The 16145-nt window shown below is 38.1% G+C and overlaps 2 protein-coding genes across 3 annotated transcripts; both read right to left on the bottom strand.

Moving 5' to 3' along the window:
* Window positions 1–1501: 1501 nt before the first annotated feature.
* Window positions 1502–9824, bottom strand: LOC133702413 (protein PHYTOCHROME-DEPENDENT LATE-FLOWERING-like). 2 transcript variants are annotated; one of them, XM_062126763.1, is made up of 12 exons: window positions 9035–9824; window positions 8153–8210; window positions 7985–8049; window positions 7779–7862; window positions 7244–7324; window positions 6860–7021; window positions 6679–6777; window positions 5218–6593; window positions 4449–4675; window positions 4221–4369; window positions 3631–3669; window positions 1502–3538 (listed from the first exon to the last, which is right to left on the bottom strand). In XM_062126763.1, exons 1-12 carry the CDS (start codon window positions 9185–9187, stop codon window positions 1976–1978), a joined length of 4056 nt encoding a protein of 1351 aa, XP_061982747.1. In that variant the 5' UTR covers window positions 9188–9824; the 3' UTR covers window positions 1502–1975. The 2 variants fall into 2 exon arrangements, with proteins under 2 accessions (XP_061982747.1, XP_061982748.1); XM_062126764.1 differs by lacking the exon at window positions 9035–9824 and having other exon boundaries at window positions 7244–7334; window positions 8153–8225.
* A 908-nt stretch (window positions 9825–10732) lies between these two features.
* On the bottom strand, window positions 10733–16133 carry LOC133701676 (oligouridylate-binding protein 1B-like). Its single transcript, XM_062125693.1, has 12 exons — window positions 15802–16133; window positions 14379–14440; window positions 13917–14019; window positions 13677–13753; window positions 13514–13575; window positions 13341–13428; window positions 13074–13149; window positions 12967–12997; window positions 12233–12352; window positions 11859–11944; window positions 11487–11663; window positions 10733–11353 (listed from the first exon to the last, which is right to left on the bottom strand). The coding sequence occupies exons 1-12, from the start codon at window positions 15901–15903 to the stop codon at window positions 11072–11074; spliced, it is 1266 nt and encodes a 421-aa protein (XP_061981677.1). The 5' UTR covers window positions 15904–16133; the 3' UTR covers window positions 10733–11071.
* Window positions 16134–16145: the final 12 nt, after the last annotated feature.

The following is a 16145-nucleotide window of genomic DNA, read 5'->3' as shown; positions in this document are numbered from 1 at the left end:
CACAACAAAATTGATCAATCCTTCGAAGAGTTTGCAAGTTCAATCAACAAACTATGAATGATAGTTGCTACCATAAATGTCTCCTTATTTGACATGGAATCATTGTAAAATAAGCAGGTCAAAGACTGTCACATAAGTTTTCAATAGCATTAATGACTTTTGTAGCGAATGGAATCCATAACTTTCAAGAAAACAAGGTATTTTATGTTTTCATTCTTTGTTGGCGGATTCTAGGTCCAATTTTAAACTTGTTTTTCTCTCTCTTCTAGATGAATTAGCAAGGCTACCATATATTGTTAGAAAAGTACATATGACTCGAAAAGTAGGCCAAAGGCTACCATATATTGTCTAGTTTCCAACCCAATATGAACCGCATTCAAAATTCTTTTGTAGCTTCAGATATGACTCCAAAACTAGACAAAGATCTAAACTGATAGATTTGAATATTTTTAATCCAAACCTCTTGACTTAGCTCATTAAAAAAAAATTACCTACTTTATTTTAGGTTTTAAAATAGATCTGATAGACACTTTAATAGATTATTTGATATCGTATATTCAGTATCACATCATTATATTTAAAACAAAGTCTATAACCATGCTTATCTTTTATCCGAGTTGGTGTCAAACTTTGGAGTTGGTAGAGCAATGGATGGTGTGAATATGGTGTTTGTTGGCCTTGTATGGTAGGGATGGTGAACAAATTTGCCTCCTGCAATCTATGCCAATGCATAAGCCTAATGTAATGATTGTGGATTAAGCATGCGAATTGCAATGTAGATTTTCTTTTGTAATCCTTCAAAAAAACAATTGTTCGGTGTCCATCAAGCAAACCTCTAACTCTGATAAAAATCAATTTGAACTAGGATTTGTAAGAGTCGACATTTCAGCCTAAAGAATTTGAGTCAAAGCTTTCATTAGGATACCTCTAGTTTCTAAAACCATGGATTTTGAAATTGCCTTCCTCAATTGATTACAAACCCTTCCATGGTCTTCCAAGCAACATCAGGAGCTCTAGGGTTTTGAAATTGCCTTCCTCAATTGTTGCCGATCATGTTGACGTGTCATGTCCAATCCCTCTTCCTATTCGTTCACACCATACAGCTGATGGAGATCATGGGCTATTACAGAAATCCCTCTCGTCAAAGAATGGCTTCCGCCCAGAGGGAGAAGCTCTCTTCTACGGTTCAACCTTAGCATGAGCTGTATGCGTTGCATTCCAGCAACCAAGTAATAAAACTATTCCATGTTCTACTTATCAATTAGGAATTTTCTTGTTTAAAATTGAAATCATATTTTCCAACCTTCATGGCTTTAAACAAGCTGTATTTTTTATTTTATTTTTGATAAAAAAAAAAAACTTTAAATAATAAATCATTTATAATATCTTTTTGCTGGCTGAGTTCACACATTCCTAGTTATATCATGTAAAATTACATTATTAACAATAATATATAAAATGTAATTTTTTAAATATACGAGAGTGCAGACTAAAACAAACCTTGAGAAATTTGAAGTAATTTTCCCTTGCTATTATCTTCTGTCACAGAATATATAGCTTTGGATTTTACGACTGATCAGGCTAGACTATGCCCCATTTTTTTACCCCCTATGTCCGCAAAATCCTATACCATGGAAATTTTACGCCGGCGAGGTTCCTTTATGCATACTTATTACATGGTTCGTTGTTGCAAAATTGCAAATCAACAACTTGGTTGCATATAAAATATGCCACAAGAACACAAATAGCAAATCAGCTGACACTTAGCAGCTCGAGTGTTAGATTACTAAAGTAACTACACATGATGAGAATTTTCTCCTTCCAGCTTGCTCCAATGCTATGGAATTCAGTCCATTTATCTGACTTCAATATCAGCTTTCTATTTCTGCACAGAAATACCGAGAGTTCTCATGCTCTAAATGGGAGGAAATAGAGCCATAACTCAAGAAGCAAGACCAAAAAATGTTGAACTTGATTATGCATTGCTATCAGGGTTGCTTTTGTTCACAGTTTGGAGCTCCATTGAAGAATTTGTGATGCTTCCAACAGAACCAAGGGTTTGAGAGCTCAACTGTGGACTAGCGGGGCAAGCCTCCGGATTACCAGCACTGAGGGCATGGATTGCTCCTGAACTCAACTGTGGGCTCATTGGGGTTCGTTGGCTCATTTGCTGTGGGCTGGGCTGTTGCTGGGGTTGCTGTTTTTGGGTTTGATGGTTCAGTTGTGGAATTCCCATGGTTGACGGTGACCCTATTGAAACAACAGACTGTAGCGATGAAGAAGTTGAAGTTGTTTCTTGCTGCAGCTGCTGCTGCTGCTGCTGCAGTAGCAGCTGTTGATGTTGATGTTGATGTTGCTGCTGCTGCTGCTGAAATTGCTGCTGCTTCTGAAACTGTTGTTGCTGCTGCTGCTGCTGCTGTAGCTGCTGCTGCTGCTGCTGATGTAATTCCAGTTGCTGCTGCTGGTTCATGTAGGGATTCATCCCAGTCATCAATTTTGGTGGACCCATAGGGCCCATTGGACTTCGTTGCATTAGATTCATGTTGGCTTGACCCAGCATGGAAAAACCAGCAGAGCCCGAGTGCATCTGTCTGGCTCCCGACATCCCCGCTATACCAGACTGAGGGCCCCCTATCATGCTTGCTCGGCTCATTCTTTGTTTTATCATCAGAGCAGCTGCATGCTGACTTATTGCGTTGATATTTGCAGTCTGACCCAGATTCATCGGAGTCTGGCCAGCATTACTCATGCCAGTTATAGGAGCCATAGGTCCAGAGATTCCTGGTCCCATTCCCCTTGCACCTCCAATGCCCGCAGCATTGCTTAGACCTCCTACACCAACCATGTTATTCACCATGTTTCCCATACCCATAGCTCTTCCAGGTCCCATCATCATTTTCCTCTGCTGCATCTGTGGCTGCTGCTGCTGCTGCTGTTGTTGTGGCTGCAGCAGCTGTGACTGCTGCTGCTGCTGCTGCTGCTGCTGCTGCTGTGACTGCTGCTGCTGCTGCTGCCGTTGATGCTGCTGTTGTAACAGCTGGAGCTGAAGGGAAGACTTGTTTACCAAGTGACCACCCAACTGCATGTTTGAATTCGGTCCAATTGCACGTAAATGAGAGAGTGAATTTGATGGAAGCACCATTTGTGACCTCTGAAATTGTGAATTTTGTTGATGCATTAAAGCATGTTGATTTTGCTGCTGCTGCTGCTGCTGCTGCAGAAGAGAGTGCTGTGGGTCTGGCTGTTGTGGTCTTGCAGGCACTGAAACTCCAGACACAAGACTCTGAGGATTTCCAGGAGGTAGCATCCTTGTATTCGCTAGTAGATTGTGGGAAGAATTAATGGATGCATTACCGCCAAGAGTTGGCTTTAGATCATTGCATGGCTGAACTGGAACCGCTTCATTGTATTGCTTCACCTCAATTGGTGAATTATTAGGAGGGCCTCCAGAAACATTTGGTTGATTACTTGAAGCAATATTAGTGCAGATAGGTCTCGATTGAATATGATCTTCCACAATATATCCTTCACGCATCATCTGGTAAAGCCAATTGCATTACTAAAATTCAATTGCATAGAGAAGAGATAATCTGAGTTTCTGAGCAAGAAATCATGTCCTTCAAAACGTACCAGTGAAAACAATTGTGTTGCAAGCAAATCCGCAAAATGCTGTAACATATATCAATCAGATATGTAAATCAGACAAATAATCATGCTTGTCAGAATAAGCAAATATTGATGTGACAAGCAAAATTGTACAATACTATGAAAACTGAAGAATTTTCAGCCCACGCATCAACTATTAACTCAAACTGCCCCAGCAAATCTTTCTGATTGATGAAGCCATGCTCACAAGGATGGTCAAATGAAGTCCAATACTTATTACTAAAGTTTGTGAGAAAGGGCAAACTCAAGAATATAAGGAAATCCAGAGAGTAGCAACAATGATACTCAATGAAGCAGCAGCAAATGAAAGGGTCAAAAAGAATCCTAGCTTAATTAACAGTGGATGAGGTACAAATAAGTATGGCAAATGGCAATGCAACTGAAGATACTTATATGAGAATATAAAAGCTGAAATATCCATAATCCATAACCCAGTGTTTACTGGATGTGAAAATTAGGAAGATGCAGTGTCCACTCAAATTATAAGCAAGACCTTATTAGAATAGACCTCCATTATATCCAAATCCAACAAATGAAATTTGTACACCACTTACAGTATTGGGCAACGTAGGAAGATAATCTTCTGCAGATAGAACATCAAACTCATCTGCTTCTCCATAATGCATCACCACAGTACCATCATTTGGCTTTTCTGACATGATCATTCTATTCCGTACCCTTTGAACATAAGAAACAACATTCCCTGCAGAAGCAACACAAAAGGGATACATAAATATTGTCAAAGGCAATAGACTATATTTTTCATCAATAACACAACAAACCTTGAAGTGCTCGTTCTGTCATTATGAAATCCATAAATCTTGTCTTGCAGATATTCATATTTCCACCTACAAGAGACTTCGATAACTGCCTTGCATTAGTATCATCTTTGAACTCCTCATTACTGGTTGAATTGGAGAGATGACCAGACAGATTTTGAAGTGAATAGGTCTTTGGTTTCCTGATAGGGTAATCATCAACTTTATTCTTTTTGCAGTTGAGTTGATGCCTGGAACAGAAGCAATTGGAAAATGAATAACAAGAAAAAGATATAACAATGTCATTGGACTTCTAAGAGAAACACAAATCAAGATGTTCTCACCCAAATAGATATCAAGCTGACAGAATGGGAAAACGTTTTGCTTTTTGATACCGTTAAATTGCATAAAAAATGAGGGTGCTGCCCCCCGGCTCACTCTTCCCACCCCCAACATAACAATAAAGAGAAATGTAGTGTGCGTGCGTGTGCACATGCGCGCGCACGTGTGTGTATGTGTGTGTGTGTGTGAGAGAGAGAGAGAGAGAGAGAGGTTAAAAAATAAGAACTATGAAATGATGGATCAAATATGGATTTTCCTAGCATGAAGTAGAATTGATTGATGCTTAGTAAAAGGAAAGAAAATCTGATTAACCAAGACTCTGTGGAATGACATTTAAGCTTTAAACAGTCTGAAGGTAGGATTACAGTAACTAAGAATCAAATCTATATATTAAAGGAAAGAGTGACACATAAAACAATAATGGAATGGTAAATTAGTAAACCTTTTATACCTCATAGTCACCATCTCAATCTTTGCAAATCTTTCAAGCATGCTTTGATCAGCCATAGGTGGGGTCCCAATTGAAGGACTATTTGCATTTAACAGAATGCTTGTATTGCTGACACTTGCAGGAGACCCCACACTGCTCATTACCAGGGTTTTAGGAAGGGAATTCAATCTCCGTTTTGCAGCAACTTGAACCTGGTGCTGCCTTTGCAAGGAATCATTAGCACTGGAAGTCAAAGATGGGGTTCCACCAACAGCAGTAACCACTGACTTCTCCTTTTGTGATGACCCAAGTGTAGCAGTTGCTGCAGCTGCTCCAAAATGGGGTCCAGCTGAACCACTAGACAGTTCCCCGGATTTTGATGATAGAGGTGATTGAGCTAAACCCCCAGTAGATAACCGAGGACTTTGTGCTGGTTTCCTTTTCTGGGGCTGTTCCTCCTTCCTACAATCTTGGCTGAGATTGTTCCATCCAGCCTGAGGGAAATTAGATCTCATGACAGGTTGTTGTAATCTTTGCTGTAACCATGGTTGTTGTGTTTCCAAATGGCCTGTTTCTGTTTCCATCATCTGCATATCATTTTTACCCTGACTAAGCACTGAACCATCCAGTTTTTCAGTCTCGAACTGTTCTTCCTTGAGACCAAGTCTCATACCTGGATGTCCTGCAGAAAATGAATTTGCTGCAGCATTTTGATGTACAACCCCTTCTAACATCTGGTGTGGGTACTTCTGAATGCCTGCATTGGCATACTGAATTCCTCTTGTCATTGCTTGCTGCTGTAGTAGTGAATTCTTCCGGTTCATTTCTGATTCATGGAGGCCATCCATATGCAGACCCCTTTGCTGCTGTTGAATTACATCAGGACCTGCTGGTGTAAGCCTTGGTCTCTTACTAAAACTAGATAAAGGTGACATTTGTGCATCTTGGTTCTCCCTTTTCCCAAGAAGAGCGGCAGAATTCATGGTGCAGTGAGCAACCATCTTGTCCTGCCCGAAGGCGGCAGCTCCGGAAATGGAAATGTTGGCAGGAGACCCTGACCCTTGATCCTGCATACTTCTTGGGGAAATCCTCATTTGATATCTCTGTTGTTGGGATACCATAGGTAGTGCTGGAACATTGCCATCTGGAGCAAAGCTTCTTGCACTTAAGGCTAACATGCTGCTAGGGCCAAGGTTTTGAGTTGTCCGATTCTCCTGGACATGCTGTGGCATCACATTGCCTGAAATGATTCCTGAATCTCCAAGCCTACTGTTAGAGCTTTCAGGCACTCGGTTGATGCAAGTATTCGTTCCATGGATTCTGTTCTTAGATGTGACAGTAACTTCAGGTGTCTGCCTTAATCTGTTTCTGCGAAAATTTCTCAGATCTAAATTGAGCTGCAAATGACATTCAGCAGGATTGAGAAATATATAACTAATTCCTTCAGCCATAGAACATTATTTAACTCTCTAAATATAGCACCTTGGTCGAAATTGAATTATTACAGAGCCTGTCCAATTTGGGAGTAGGATCTAGACAAAGCTGTGGTTGCAATGCTTTCAAAATCCGAGATTCTACTTCCTGCAGCAAAAAGTGAAAGAAAAAATGCGGTTCAATTGATTTTCTAAATTTATTTTCTGATGAATGAGTTCAACACACTTACCATCAAATCACCATATGTCCAAGAATTATCAGAGATCAATGGGATATCCTTCACTACATTCTCCAATGACATCCTAAGGCATACTTTATTTACAATAGGGAGCCCATCCATAAATGGAACGCTAGACCCCTGCTTGGAAGCGCATTTCCGATAATCACGCACCTGGAAGAGTTTAGAGATTAGCAAACTCTGAAACCTCCAAATGCATGAGCTTCAATAACTTCTTGCTCTCCACACAAGCGCATGCACACTCACATGAAATGCTCAAATGAATTTAAGTGATTACTCAAAGCATTCATAATCATTATTCCAGTTTATAAATATAAAAAGCACCAAGCATAACATCAATTAGTAAAGATAAGTGACTATATTTGAATTACTCACCTCGCATACAAGTGTTCCATTTACATATTTACATGGAATATCATCCAGAATATCTCCAGGCAACCGGCCAGACTCAATTGCCTCAAAATACATGCACACATAAACGGCAGTAAAGTCAGTTTCAGAAAGTTTACAGTGAAGTTGAAATCCAAAGAGCAATTACAAAGCAGGCAACATGATTTGTTAGGTAAATAGGAAAACTGCCTCATCAATGGATTTTAGAAACTTAAAGGTAGTTATGATGACGAAGAAGTTCCCTGAGCTGACCATGTAATCTGAATAGTCTGTGTAGAATTAATCAAGCTGAGCAGTAAATGAATCTACATAATGCATCTTACTTGCAACAAATAGGTTAATTAAAAGAGCAATGGATAAGTTCCAAAACATGTCATATAATATATGCATTACTGCATCAAAATGTCTGATCTAGGTGCTCCGTGCATAAAATTTTCAATTTGAAAATAAAACAGCCTTTTAGAACTTATCAAAATAAAATCCCTCACAGATGAGAAGAAAAGTATAAGTTGATATTTACTGAAAAGAGCGTTTCAGAAGTCTTATCATATGGATGCAACAACTTCTGACCATCTTGAAGTGGAGCCTGATGAGCAGCCTCTATCTGAAAACACATGAACTACTTGGACTTACACTTTAACATAAAGATGGTATGGAAATAGATTTTTTTTCCTTGAAGTCACTTTCTTAAAATTATTGAGCAGAATTAACACTTTTCAGACTAACCTCTGAGGGTTTTCCTATAGAATATCCATCTGGATAGAGATTCAATGTGAATGAAACTTCATGTCCTGGAAGAACAAGAGACAACCAAAAGAACTCAGAATGTAAACTTCATAGAATATACTTGAACAATTGAATCAATCCAACATGCAGATATGCTAAGTGCTTTACCAGAGAAGGATAAACTTGAGACAGCTAATGCATCCTCAGCATCCTCAACGATGCCAGCCTACTCCACAGAACACTATAGATTATGGTATAGAAAAAACAGAGCAAGGGATAAAATATAACATCCATACCACCCCTTAATTCACACCCAGTAATTTAAGAGCTTTCAATCAACAAGGCAGCTTCACCATTGCTATAAATTGAAAAGTGAGAAAGATAATTAAGGAAGCAAAAAACGATCAACCCATCTAATCTAATAACACTGATATTCACAGAAAACAAATTGTTTTAACTTTCCATTACCATCTCTTACTGTCTGTTTGGAACCAAATCACATGTTAAATTGAAGAGGAAAAAAAAAAAGAATGGTGTCATGCACTACATATCATTTAGCAACATAACTTTCTTTTAAGCCCATCGGGAATTACCAGAAATTGAGGTTTATCACATCAACAGCCACTTCAATTCATTAGATTACAATACATATATTGTTGAAAAGTTTCTCAGAGTGCTAGGCATGTAAGAAGCTCGATAAAAGACAGAGGACAGTATCAAGGGTCAATGCTTTACTTCCTATGACATCATACTGAAAAGATCTGATAAGCAAATAATTATCCACCTTCCCTACAAACGGAAAAAATCCAAACAATGATAACCAAAACAAAGCATATAATTAATCTTCAAATCAGTTGCAATGAGAATGCCATAAAACAAAAGAAATTAAGATTTTAGAATCTGAAAAATTACCCTCCTGAAAAGTAACCAGTTTCTTTTATTTAACTAAGCAAAATTGAGATTTGAATGGCAATTTTGAACTTTTTATTTTAATTCTCACTCGATGTTTTGCTCCTCGATCGAGAAGAGTAATCAAGTTGCCAAAATTACCTCGCCCTTTCTCGTAGATGATTCGTTCTTTGAGCCAATCACCGAGCTCTCTTTGGAATTTTCTGAGACCTCATCAAGAACAGTATCTGATTGAACAAAAGGTTTTGAGCGGAACCTGGTACCAGTTTTTGAGACCTTAAAAGAGAACACCATCTAGAATTTTAACTCTTCTTAGTGTTAAGATCATGAGAAGAGTGAAGGAAAATCTGGGAAAGTATTTTAGATTTTTCAAGAGAAACCCGTTCTGAATTCCTAGAGAATTCAAATTCTTTTATGGCGATGTTTGGATTAAAAGAAAGTCAAGAAAAAACACGGAAGGAGTGAGGAAAGGAAGAGACTTTGAATGCAAGTTAAAGTCTTTTGAGAGCTGAAAAAAAATATCCAAGTTGAGTTCTTTGAGATTTTAAGTGCATAATTTAAATACCCGGATTTTGTTTTCTTCCCTCACTTTGTGGGAAAACTGAGGTTTTAAGGTGGTGTTTGGATGCTGAGAGAGAAAGTGAAGGAAAATGTAAGAAGGTGGTGTTACTCCTGAGAGGTTTTCTCCAGAAAATCGAGAAGGTGTTGTTTGGATGCTGAGAAAGTGAGGGATTTTAAGAAAGCAAATAAGGTTGCAAGAGAGAGGGGGGGCGGGGGGGCGGGTTCTTACTGCTACTGATCAGAGCAATTCTTGTAAGAAAGAAGCTAAATAGAGAGAGTTTGGGCTGGAAACAAGAAATGATATGCTGATCCGGATTTATGGTTCTGTTCGGCAGCGGAGCCAACCAAGCATTAAGCTTTTTAAGGATTACAGTAATGCTGGCAACGGTAGGTAATCTTAGTTCCAAGGCCCGGTTTGGTTCGTAAGCTCATATGGTAACCTGCTGATTTAAAACCTGATCCCGATCAGGATTAAAAAAAAACTCCGCATCGATCTTGTTTCTAGTTGGGTTTACTCAGAATTACACCATTGGACTTAAATTTACTGAGTTCTAATAAATCCTTTCCATTATTTATTTAAAATCAATTATTTAAAGAGTGTCTAGTTGTTCTCACCTTTTAATTTCTGGGGATGAAAGTTGACGAACTAGAGAGTTTGTTCCTTGCAAAGAAAACTAGGGTTAAACCTCTCTGGAAGAGGACGGTGAGGTGAATTCAACTTGGCATGGACTCAGGCTAATAACTGAGTCCAAGTATCCAGAGGATCTGTTCCAAGATGGATTCAACTTGGCATGGGCATAATCAAGCACTGATCCCAAATACAAAGAGGACTAGGAACCAAATACAAAGAGGACTAGGAACGTTTAATCCTTATTAATATTATAATAAAAATATATTCCTTTTACTTTATAGACAGGGTTTAGAAATTCTATTCTTAAAAGACAAATAATTCACCTCGTCTGAATGATATAAATATTATTTAGACTGTTCTAAGAGGTTTAAAATTTTTATTTTCAGAAAAATAATAGCAATCAGTTTTGTTCTTAAAATTTAATTATCTTTAGTGTATTTATAAATTGTTTCCTCTTAAGAGTGAGGCTCAATGCTTTACTGGATTTAAGACGGATGACGTGATTTTCAAGAAGCATATTTGCCGTGATTAGCACACTGGTTTTCATATTGGATAAGGAGACAGGCCTCCTAGAAGGCACAAGCTTTAACACGAGTAACCATGGAGGCACAGGCGTGGAAAAGAAAAGCTTGTATCAAACACACTCATTCCAGACCTGAAAATCCACATACCTCGAAACAAATCTTTAAAAAATCTCATACAACAGACAAGGGCCAAGATACTCAAACGGTTTAAAGCATACTGCTGTCATCTTAAATAGGCAACTCCCTCTGATAACCAAGATCCCTCATCCCTACATGGTAGAAAAGGAAAAACATACATGTATATATCCACACAAATGGCAAACATATGATGATATAAATAAGCGGGTTGGTAACCACCTCAGCCGGATAAAGAGAAAACAGAAGGCTTCCTAATTGCTTAGAACTGAAATAACACCGGCAAAGGCAGGAAATAAAGGTGCCATGTGGCGTCAGCTTTTATTGTTACTGATAGTACATGAGTTGCTGGGCAGCAGCAACATTCTGGAAACCACCATCATATATTGCCTGGCTTGCTCCGGCACCCATTCCCATAGCTGCTTGTTTTAGAGGAAGCTGCCCATGAGGAGGCATAAAGGCATGGACACCACCCATCTTGCTCAATGTTAGCTGCCTCTCATATGCCAAGATATCTGTAGCTGAGATCCCAGGCAAAGGGGCAGCAGCAGGTGGGGGTAGTGGATTTGAGCTTGTCCCTGGCGGGGTGGGCTTGCTACCCCATGAGCACTACAAAAAGGGGCAAAAGTATTTAAAAGTCTATTTCCAAGGGAAAAAAAGAGTGTGTTATCGTTCAATCATTATAGCACCAACACACTCATTTTACCTAGATAGTAAATGAGAATAACACAATCAAACATACCTTTATTTGTTTACCACAAAGAAGTGATTGGGCATTTCCCATCTGAATAGCTACAGCTGCCTCGGCATGAGTACTGAACCTCACAAACCCAAAACCTTTGTCTCTCTGGACTCGGACCTCCTCAATAACTCCAGCACCAAGAACATGGAAATGGCGGTGGAGAACAGGCTGAGTTACCTGGCAAATGATTGAACATAAGAAGTTTTTTAAATTAAAAAAACACATCAGATTTTTCTAAGATTTTCCAAATTCTACAATTCTTCTATAATAGATACAGCAAAGAGCATTTTGAAAAAGAAAAACAAATGGAGATGCATGCCCAAACAATGTACAAATTGCAAGAACATGCTGATAGGAAGAAAAGTTTCTTGCCTCTGGAGAAAGATTGCCCACATAAACAGTGGTATACTGAGGATTGTTTTCGGGAGCCTCATTATTTGGTGCCTCCATGCCATCCTCTGCACAAGAAAAGTAAGAATAATTTACCATCTTAGTTGTTTCGCACAACCAAAGGAGAGTAACAAAACATAGAGCAACCTGTGAACAACCATGAAAATGAGACAACAAATCAAAAGGGATTATTTCTGTTACAAAAGCATGAGATGTTGAAACAATCCACAAGCTTATGCCAATTCACCACATTCTATGAGAAAATAATGGTGATCCACACCCATCTTTGGAGATAAAGCATTGTATTATATACATCTACTGCTGATTTTCAACATTTAAAAACTTGCACAACTGACCTGATGTGCCATTTGTTAGTTCCACCACACTTTTTGAATCAGAACTTTGTTTGTCTTCATTGGAACCAGCACCTTTAGATGCCCAGTTGCAACGAATCTGTCTACTGCCGAGCCACTTTCCTGCAAGCCAGGTGACCTTAAGCAAGCATATCTAACAGAATTGTAATGATTTAGGTTGACAAACTTCCCCGCTTCAGAAAATCAATCACATATCACTAGATTGTACAACCTAATGATGTGTAACTAACTAATTAACTTTTGCTTCTGCTGACAGCTATGTTAAAAACCTCCAGGAATCATAAGTGTATTGATTCATGCAGGCACCAAATGATTACCAAATTCTCCTTCCTAGGACCTCAAATTTAGTGGGACAATATCAGTAATGACCATTTCAGAGAAGGAAAACTAGTACAAATTCCAGCACTGCATCCCAAAATGATAAACTTTCCCAGCAACCCCTGCATTCATAACAAGTGAGCATACAAAGAGGTGTATATAACACAGCTCCTTTCCATTTTCAGTCATTCACAATTTGATTTAGTAGAAATGCAAATTAAGAATGATGGGAGTGCAAGTAACACATTCTTATTCCACTTCTAAATTTGATTAACTAGAATAAATTTCATTCTAAATTTTTTCCATTATTTGTTGAAACAGTTCTCCTAATACACCTTACTTAGGAAACAATCACCTCAAAACCATTAAACAATTCTTCCAAGGACCATCATCCATACCTGTTAGGTCATTTATCGCACTCTGGGCATCCTGAGAGGAAAACAATGTCAGAATCATGATAAATAAAAAATTACAGAAAAAGATGTGCACTAAATGAATACAATACCTGTTGATTTCGGAAGGAAACAAACCCAAACCCTCTTGAACGTCCAGTCTTCTGATCCCACATAACCCTTGCATCTCTGAAACCAGAACAAGGTTAGTTACAGTGATCAGCTTTGTAACACCAACGAAATGAGATGATAAACCATAAAGCAAGCATTTTCCAACTTTTTAACTTTATGTTTTCAACAACTTAAGACATGAAAACACTGAAATCAACAAAGGTGGACACAGGCAGAGAGCAAGAGAGAGGGAAGGAGGAGAAACTTACGAACAACTGGGATAAACAGAAAAGCAGGCATACAATGTTGCATCAGTAACCTCAGGACTAAGATCTCCAACAAAAATGTTGAAGTGACCTGCACAATGAAATGATGTCCACGTTTATACATGCCAATAAATCTAAAATAAGCATAAAATTTAGAACATAAAAAAAGAAGCAACCTGATGTGTCTTCCCTCTGACCACTAGCATATGCCCAGTTAACTTTGATAGGCTGACCAAATCTGCAACGAGTGCAGTAATAAGATGCTGAAACAATTTAAGCTAGAGCGTGGAGGATCAGTACAATTGTAAAATAATTCACCGTCAAAAGTGAGCTACTCACAGATGCCTTCCATTAAGAGATAATATAGCAAGCGCAGCTGCTCGGCGATCAAAGTAGTGAATAAATCCATAGGATGACTGCAAAAGTGGAGACAATGGAGATGTCAAAAATAGCAGACAAGCTGTCAAACTAAGTGAAATAGTAAAAAATAGAAACACACAACAATTAGATCCTTTCCATACAATATCTCAGAAACATACAATATCTCAGACTTAATTTACACTGCTGAATTTTTTTTACCTTTTCTTTTCTGATAAGCTTGCATCCTTCAACAGGACCAGTACTCGCAAAAACCTCTTGGAGGAGGGGTTCAGTTACCTGAGTGTGGATGTTTCCCACGTACCTGCATTTTTTTCAAAAGTAAAGGAACTAGAAGTTTTAAAAAAAGAAGAAAAAAGGAAAATAAATAAACATATAAGTAACCTTCCTCAATTAGAAAAAAAAAAAATATAGCAGATAATTGGTCATCAGATTATTAACGCAATTTAAGTTAAAATTGAAGAAAAGCATAAATAAATAAGTACTACTTTTAAAAAATTATTGATTTTTTTTATAAAAAAAAAAGAAAGAAATTCAGTCAAGGAAGATACTATCAGTAAGAAAGTAGAAGCGGTGGGCAGTTGCAAGCGCAAACATGTAAAAAGATAAAAGAAAAGAAAAGAAACATAAATAAAAAGGAAAAATGTCTAGACAAATACTCACACACTGCGGCAAGTACTTGGATCAAAACCAGGAGGCAGATTTCCACTTGGAATTGGCTCAATCTGCAAAATAAAAATGAGAAAACAGAAGGAAAAAGGAGGGAAATGGAATTTAATAAGAAAAATGCCTCCCTCTCAATCTCTACCCGGATCTAAAACATTTCAATCTAGAACAGCACACAGCTTTCAGAAGCATGGACAAACTATAAATGGGACGATAAAATAGTTCTTAAAGTAGGCCTAAAGGATTGCCTGGATGACTAATGCTGACACAAACAAGACACTGCACAACAAAAAGATGCTTTAGTTACACTTTCACATTCTAATTATTGTTAGCCTTTTATCTTCTTAAATATAATGGTCATGTTAAGAGAACAAACTATATAAAGATGAGTTTTCTTAATTCCTAATCTCAATACTTTTTGAATTCTCGGTAGAAAACCAATCCCCAGATGGAAGCTTTGGTTTGAAAACCCATCACTCCTCCCCGTGCCAACCTTTACTAGCTTCCTATAACAAAAAGTATAGAAATGGAAATTTTGTCTGGTTTTCCTTCAATTAAAGCAAGAACCATCAGTTGATGTGGTTTTGTGATGATAATGGTCAAGAAGTAAACAACTGAAATCAAGGCTAAGTTAAAATTTTCTAAAGAAAATGGACCCAAATTTTGCTGCTTTTCAGTGGAAACGACGCGTATCCCTCTGCTATTCAAGAACACCAAAAGCCCACAGCGTGAACAGTTTGCAGCATTCCCAGGATAACAAATAAACAGGGCCTAATAAACCCCACTGTGAAACTTAACATAAAGGACATTTGATAATTCACTCCCCCACGAGTAGAGCACGTGCATAAACACAGAGAAGCCCATAGAAGAAGACAGTAATTTGGAAATGACCAGAAAAAATGCCTAGATACACAAAACTTAGCTGTCAAGTTGATGAAAACACACCAACTAAAAATGAGTGAAGAAGACCCATAATCAAGTTGGTGTTCTTTTGATAAGATAGATAAGGCACAACACAACCCCCCAAGATTTTTCTTTGGTTTCTAACTTTAACCTTCCAAGCTGTAGAAGCATAAAAGTTATGAAAAGAACAAAAAGATATTATCAAATTCATTAAATGTCCTCAGAAAACAACACATCACACACAAATTAATTAACTTCTCATTTATTTCCAACAAAACCCAGAAGAACCAAAAAAAAATAAAAAGCAAACAAGCAAGCTTGTAGTCACAATAGGAAATTGAAAACCCTGAAATTTAAAAAAAAAAAGCCATAAAATTTCGAGAAAAAAGGGAAACCCAAAATCCTCCTGCTTGAGCTCCCAAAACCTAACCCTAAATAGCTCTAGAAATGCGATAACCATAGTTGCAATCGGCTCAATCAGAACCAATAAGGAAAAGCATAAGAAAATTGGTAGTACCTGAGGAGGAGCGAGGAGACCAGGATGGTAAATTGACTGCTGTTGGAGAAGAGCTTGTTGCATCAGTGCCTGTTGTTGCTGTTTAAGCCTCTGCTGTTGCATTTTTAGAAAGAAAGAGAAAAATAGAGGGCCTTGTTGTTTGTTTCTCGAGAAGAAAAAGAAATTCGGTGGGTGTTGCTTTTCTCTCGGTATTGTTGTGGTTTTAGGGTTCGAAAAGAAGAAGGAAAGGGAGAGGCCTCGATCGATCGATCAATTGGGAAAGGAGAAAAAGAAAAAAAAAAAGAAAAAAAAAGAAAAGAAAGAGAAAATGAGGGAGGGAGGAAAACGAGTGGCTCTAGAGAGAA

Source organism: Populus nigra, chromosome 8 (assembly GCF_951802175.1).
Source record: "Populus nigra chromosome 8, ddPopNigr1.1, whole genome shotgun sequence".
Lineage (NCBI taxonomy): Eukaryota > Viridiplantae > Streptophyta > Magnoliopsida > Malpighiales > Salicaceae > Populus > Populus nigra.
Note: the sequence above shows the minus strand (reverse complement) of the source record. Positions and strands in the feature narration are given on the sequence as shown.

What these genes read in the sequence shown, in the direction of transcription:
- LOC133701676 (XM_062125693.1), bottom strand. Translation starts at nt 15,903, where the DNA reads ATGCAACAGCAGAGGCTTAAACAGCAACAACAGGCACTGATGCAACAA. An exon ending in AGCTTATCAGAAAAGAAAAG is followed by an intron (nt 13,754 to 13,916) that starts GTAAAAAAAATT and finishes CCACTTTTGCAG; the next exon opens with TCATCCTATGGATTTATTCA. An exon ending in TCAGAGGGAAGACACATCAG is followed by an intron (nt 13,429 to 13,513) that starts GTTGCTTCTTTT and finishes TTCATTGTGCAG; the next exon opens with GTCACTTCAACATTTTTGTT.
- LOC133702413 (XM_062126763.1), bottom strand. Translation starts at nt 9,187, where the DNA reads ATGGTGTTCTCTTTTAAGGTCTCAAAAACTGGTACCAGGTTCCGCTCA. An exon ending in GACAGAACGAGCACTTCAAG is followed by an intron (nt 4,370 to 4,448) that starts GTTTGTTGTGTT and finishes TTGCTTCTGCAG; the next exon opens with GGAATGTTGTTTCTTATGTT. An exon ending in CAACACAATTGTTTTCACTG is followed by an intron (nt 3,539 to 3,630) that starts GTACGTTTTGAA and finishes TGGCTTTACCAG; the next exon opens with ATGATGCGTGAAGGATATAT.